The sequence below is a fragment of the Gavialis gangeticus genome, unplaced genomic scaffold, assembly GCF_001723915.1.
Source record: "Gavialis gangeticus isolate Ggan-Ray unplaced genomic scaffold, GavGan_comp1, whole genome shotgun sequence".
NCBI lineage: Eukaryota > Metazoa > Chordata > Crocodylia > Gavialidae > Gavialis > Gavialis gangeticus.
The window spans coordinates 257,853,735-257,860,442 of NW_017729032.1; the positions used below are offsets into that span (position 1 = coordinate 257,853,735).

Below are 6,708 nucleotides of genomic sequence, written 5' to 3' on the forward strand. Positions count from 1 at the left end.
ACAAGTAAGCAAAGGGGAGGGAGGGAAAGAAAGGGGGAGAGGAGCCTTGGCCAGGCTGCCTGGCAAGGTGCTGCAGCCCTATCCCAGGGCACAGGGGATGCCACAAGCTTCCCCTCCTTTTCCCCCCAGCCCATGCTGGGGCTGGACACACTCCGCCACCACCTGCATAAATTGGAGCCACCGCACTCTGGCCCAGTCATAACCTTGGGGGAAGGGAACTGCAGTTTGGGAGTGAGGAGCGCTGTCACAGCTGAGGTCAGTGGGTCAGGAGTAAGGGGCAGCAGCAAGGCTGCGGGGCCTGTGGCTTGGTAGTGAGGGGCAACAGAATGGGCAGGGGCGGGGCACTGGCATGTCACTGCCCTTCCCCCCACCCACCCCCACATGAATATGTCCTTTTTCTTGGACCTGGAAGCATGGCAACCCTACCCCAGACCCATTTTCAATAGTTCGGAATAAATGTGGGGGGTGGAGTGACCAGATAGATTGGCTGGCACGAAATGGTGCAAATTGAGCCTTTAATGTAAACAGGAAGCACTGTAGTATTTGTTTCACTCCTCTGCTGTAAATCAGTTGTGGCCTCAAGCCAATTGCCTACTTAGACCAGAACAAAACATTAAGTCTCTAAGTGTTGTGGGTGGAAAACACTAAGGCAGAGGTCACCTGGCAGGATGGGCCTACAGTTCTAAGGAAGGTGTTACAGGTTCTCATGGTACATTTGCCATTAGCCTCTATTCCCCAAACGTGGACATGAAGGGTGTTGCTTCTCTGCTGACTGGCTCCTTGGGCAGAAGTTGTTGCACCATTTCTGCTAGCACAGTCCATTTCTCTCTATGACTTTTTGTCTGCTTCCCAACAATCTGACAGGACAGAGAAGTTGTTTTCTGTGCCCTCGCAGAGGGCAGGTTAAAAGGCAAAAAAATAAATAAATAAAGACCACAAACAGCTTTTATTGACTGCTTGGAACCTCTCCTGTGGTATGTAAGATCCAATATTAATATTTATATTAAGATTTTCCTACTTTGGTGGTCTGAACAAAATCTTGCTCTTAGCTCCCAAAGCTCCCAAAATGGAATGCTTGCTCAGGATGGCTGCATCTTTGTCTAGTCTCTGTGAATGCTTCCTGAAGCCAACCCAAGCATAGGTTCTAGAGCTGGGATGCAGGGGAAACCCTAGCTTGTTCTTACTCTGATACTTTGGCCTTTCAGTTCCTGACTTCCTAAATGTCTGTGGCCCTGACTCAAGGAGTTAAGTTCCAGTTCAGCTCTTGAGAGAGGGGCTTTATCTTTTGTTTGGGGGAAATATGTGCAACCTGAAGTTCCAAGCAGCAAAGCAGATAGTCTGTCTTTATAAAGATGTTCATTAGGGCAAAAGCCACAGAACAAGAAGACCCCATCCCTTCCAAAGGGTTAAGCAATCCCACTGTCCTAAGTCCAGCTGGCATAGCCCTGTGCATCCCATAGTTAGTTCAGTTATTCTCTCTTCCCTTCTGCCTGGCTCCCAAGCTCCAAAGGCTTCACCTGGTCTCCTTTTTGGGGGTCTCCCCTGGTTTCAGTTGCCACCTTGTATCTTTACTGTTTCATCTATTGCATGGGCAACTGGTGCCACCTTAGTAGGGGGGGCACATGCCCCCCTGCGACCAGTCCCACCAGCCAGGGGGGAGGTGCCCCTATGGCTGATCCTGCTGACCCAGCAAGGGGGTTCTTCCCACAGCCGATGCTGCCTGGGGGTACCCCAGCAGCTAGTTCCATGGTGGCCGATCACTGCAGCTGCTTCTGGGAGTGGCTGTGGCCACTTCTGGGAGCAGCTGCAGAGATCGGCTGGCACTTGCAGGGGGGGAACAGGCACTTCTGCCTGCCCCCCCTGCCCATCAACTAAGCTGCGAGTGTGGCTGGTCAGGGGGTGCACCAGCACTCTCAGGGGATGCACGTGCACCCCCTATGCATCACCACTGATCCATTTTAGTGCTTTATCTTAGTCTCTCTCTCTGAGGCCTCCAGGGTGTCTCCTTCAAATGACGAGTACCAAGTCCATCTGAAACATCAACATGACCGTTCAAGTCCTGTTGATGCTGAGGATCCCTCTAGTCTTGTCCTGCACTTAGGCAGATCATTTACAATCACAGACCCTATTAACCCTTCTTTCCATGTGTTGCTTTATTGGTAAACTGTTGCACACCTTATAACAACACGACTATGTTTCAAACAAATAATACAGTAAAAGCCATAGCCCCTCTCATGAACCTTGATAGAGTATTTCCAAGCTGTAAATAACTCTTTAACTCCACAGTCCTGATAAGCAGGAAGTATTCACTTGATCTGCCATTCACTTTAAAGTTTTAGGGGTAACTAAAATGTACGACTGTGACCTGTTTTTTGAACAGAAGAGGTGCATGCCTATGAATAGCAGCTAGGAAATAGTACTTTATTGTTCATGTCTACTCTGGTAGCATTATTAAGGAATTGTTCTTGTACTCCTGGCTGCATATTTAATTTCCTATAAAAGAGTGCTTGCCTTTATCCCCAAAATATTCTTTAAGCTTTTAGTGAAATTTAGTTAACCAACCTTTTTTCCCTTTGTTGTGTGCACAATGCTGCAAAGGTTTATAAAGTGCCAGTTTTGTATAAGGCTTTGAAAAGATGAAACACTTGTTCCATCACCAAAACCACCACAACTGCAGCATCCAAAATTGAAGTTTGTACAGACAAAATCAACTCACAGGCCAGCTGACAGCCTTTGTTAGTCATCCTACCAGAAGTGTATCTGCATTCATTTCATATCTTCTTTGGGTTGTTCCACAACAGGTTGTCTCTTTAGGTACAGCTAGTACGCCTGCCACCTAGTATTTATGTAGGTTGGTACATTTGACAGTAGTTCTGAAGGTTCTTGTGTAGGAGTCTCTTCTTACTTTCATTTATTTGTTTAGTGTGAAAGAAATTTGACATGACAAATACATTTGAGTAATTTCTATCCTCCTTTTCCTAACATCCCTCACACATTTTCATTAAGAAATGGGTTATGGGGACTTAATTGCACCCCCTGTGATTCTTCCTCCAAAGCTCAATAGGTGGAGCCACAACACCTGTCTAAAACTTTTACGTTATTCAAGAGCTAATGGTCTTAACTTCCTTATCCATACAAAGGATTCTAGCACTTTTGCATTTTCAGTGCATTGTGTTGCCAAAAGAGTCTCAAGTTCTTTGGTCAGAAACAGAAAAAAAAACCCTAACAGAGTAACTTTAAAAGTGTAGGTGTACCACTTGGATGTTTGCCTTCAGGTACATGCTAGATCATAAATCATATATTAACCTCAAATTTGGGATTCAGAAGAGATGTTCAAATGAAATAGAGTTATTTTTACTTGTTTTAATTGTATGGCTAAATTTGTATCATGCAGTTTCATCCAGATTCTTCAGGATAATGAGGAATTCACAAAACCTACTCACTACTTGTTTTTCTAGCTCAGAATTCTAACAAATCCAGTGACAATTGCTATTTTTCAAATTCATAGATGGCTTTCACATCACACCATCAATTTATTCTTTTTAAATAACAGAGTATTAATACATAAATACACATCTCTGGTCATTTTCACAGATCCTCAGAAAAATTCATCAGTAATTAAAAAGAACATAATAATGAGATTCTCTCATCAAGTGTTTGCAGCATCACTTGAGCATTGTCCCATCATTTTAAATCATTCCTTAATGTCAATGCTTTCCCATTTTAGTATCATCTCAAAAAAACAGAAAGAAAAACCTCCCATAAAAGTAATTATAGTCTATCAAAATTAATATTAAAGATGACAGACTTTCTATTTTTTTTTCTTAAATTCAGGACAGTTCTGGCTCCACTTCTTATCCTATGTTATCTAACTGACACCTGTCCTCCCTTGAGCAGTTCAACTGAAATCAAAAGGATTGCAAGGCACTTAAACATTAAGGCTAGGTACAGACATTCAAAAAGCCTGAGGCAGAATTGACCTTAGTTGTGCAGTTTTCTGTAAGTGGCATAGTTTAGAACGGTAGTGAAAGAACACATATCAATATGAGAGCACACATATTCACCTTTTGAGGAAGGGGGTGCAAATCTTAAACTAGGTTCCACCATTTTTAAACAGTTTATGTGTCCTAAACTTCTGTTCTGTTACAGGTATAAACCTGTTTGTGGTCACTTATACTGGTACAAGTGCAATGCCTATATCTGTCCTAAGAGATTTGTCTGAAACTTTACATTTTTTTAATATGTTTGTCAGTTTTAGTTATAGCCCTTTCTTTGGCAAATTAAAGAACTGTTAAAATCCTTTCACTGAGTTTAAGGTGAAGCATTCAAGAAGGGTGAGGTGCATTTAGAGTAACAGACTTTATTATTCTGCTGTTATAAAAGCTCTCCTGTTTTTTTTGACATGTGGAATAATTATTCCCTGAAACGACATGTTTCCTTTTGTAGAAAATATTAACCCAATAATGTCAAATCCAACTGCTCTTAATCCATTGGGTAGTTTAATTAATTTGAATTGATCTATTTGTATGGGCAACTGGGCAACCAATATTTCTGGTATAGTTATGTTAATATGTATAAACATATTCAATCTAGGTAGCCTGGAGGCTGACTTTATAAAGTCCTTTCTTCAGTGCTGTCAATGGTAAGAGAGCATCAGCCTTTCCTTTAAACATATTTCAAAGGTGAAAAGAAGTTAGGTTCTACATGGCTTTTGTGGCAATTCTTCAACAATTTGTGAAGTATGTGTTAACATATAGGGAGTGACTACTTATTAGAGTCAAGGTAATACTAATATTAGAAAAGGTAAATGAATCAAAGTGATGGTAGCATATTACATAGTTTGTGTGTTGGAATATTTATTCTTGCTGTGGCCACCTGCACATATTTTTAAAGAGCATTCTTTGAAAATTCAGCTGATACTGATGGTGCTGTTCTTTCTTAATAGGATGTATCCATACTTGACATCCTCCTTTAAAGCTATTGCACAGAATGAAATAGAAAAGGCAAAAAAAGACCTGAAGATTGGTATGTAATATACTAAGTTCTCCTATTTACTGTGCCATTATTTATTACATTGCCTTTTACTTACAGACTTCTCATTTAGCTAGGCTAATATTCAGTTTTGTTTGTAAATAAAAAGCAGTAACACCTTTGTAGCACTTCAAACTTTTGAAAAGCTTACAAACCTTAGCTAAGCTCTCAGAACACCCCCGCCACTGCTGTTATATTCTGTACCAAAGGGGTGGGAATATGAATTGCCTTAGCAGATTGACTGTAGAGCTTTAATTAAAGAAGATAAAGATGCTGAAGAGGCATCTTGCCAGTGGGCGTGGAAGATAGCTCTTGGAATAGATAATCAGGAGGCGAGCAAGGAGAGGGTAATGCAGGGCCAACTGTCAGGGTCTAAAATTAGCGTTGGTTGACATGCATCTTTTCTTCTTTATGTGTGGAGACCACCAGAACATACATGCACAAGTGTAGATCCTAGTCTTACCATTTGGTCCTTCTGAAGGGGCTCTCAGCTTTTATGGAAGCACACCCAAGAATGGTCAGAGGAGCCTGTAAAAGGGGATTTTCCTTCCATAAACAATTTTGAAAAAAATTCTTTCCAAAACTTGTAAAAATCTATTTTGGAAGGACCAACAAAGGGAAGCATTTTTTTGGCCTGTTCCCTGGGCTGCTTGCATATTTTGACCTGAGAGACAGCTACTGAGGTAGCTGCAGAGTGTGGAAGCCCAGGTTTCTTGCCAGCTGGCAGGAAACCAGATAGGCTGGCCCTAGCCTTCTTTCCTGCCTTGTTTTCTTCATCTGATTTCAGTAGTTCAGATCATTGAATCATTGTGTTCCAATTGGATTGTGGTTGTATAGGAAAATGAATGAATGAAAATGCAGCCCAACACTAAAGTCCAATAAGGATGCTTTAAACATTTTGGTTATTGCCTGTTTATGAAGTATGACTAAAATTTGGAGCTCAGTGTACATTTATAGAATTTCTCCTGCTTAGAAGATGACTGACATGTCCCAAGACCTACATCCCAAATCTTCTATAGACTTAGCACTGGTTTGCTATATTAGTCCCCAAGTAAATTACAAGGAACACTGCTTCCTTATGGCATTCAGGAGTCATTGAATAAGTGCTTTTTTGATCTCCTGGATTTCAGTAGACAGATAATGCTCAGTTCCTCACAACTGCAGAATGTGCAACCTTTCACCTTAGATAAGTGGTTCTCAACCTTTGTGAACACTGCTCAGAAAATGCCAGCTCTTAGTCTTCACTTATTTTTTGGCTACTGAAGAACAGAGCAGTTCTTCTATTGCAGAGAACTCAGAAAGATTCCAACATGTTTTAACACTGTTGTTAAATACATATTGCATTGACTTTGTATTAGAAATATCTGGATTTATCTTGTGAATCATGTTTGCCTTGTCTCAAGGCATCCCAGGGTGCTGAAGCACCCTTGTTAAGAATCTTTGCTTTTGATAGTTACAACTTATTATGTAATTCACTGAATACTGAATAAAGTTGTTTTTTTCTTTCTTTTGAAGTAAATATCTATAACATCTTTGAGCCTTACTTTAAGCATTTTTTTTGCATATGCTTTCTAGCTGAACAAGCTGTAAAAGAAGCTGAGTGTCAATTAAAACATCTGGAAGAATTATTTTTGCATGAAGACAATGAGGTACTGTAGCAAAGACAGCATTTGTGTA

General features: G+C 41.0%; 1 protein-coding gene across 1 annotated transcript in view; it reads left to right on the forward strand.

The window, feature by feature from the left end:
- MORC1 (MORC family CW-type zinc finger 1) overlaps positions 1-6,708 on the forward strand; it is a gene marked incomplete at its 5' end in the record, with an annotated part of 135,790 nt that overhangs the window by 35,315 nt on the left and 93,767 nt on the right. The window contains 2 exons of the mRNA XM_019523915.1: positions 4,946-5,025; positions 6,607-6,688. Coding sequence (XP_019379460.1) covers positions 4,946-5,025; positions 6,607-6,688 — 162 coding nt within the window. The remainder of the gene's footprint in view (positions 1-4,945; positions 5,026-6,606; positions 6,689-6,708) is intronic.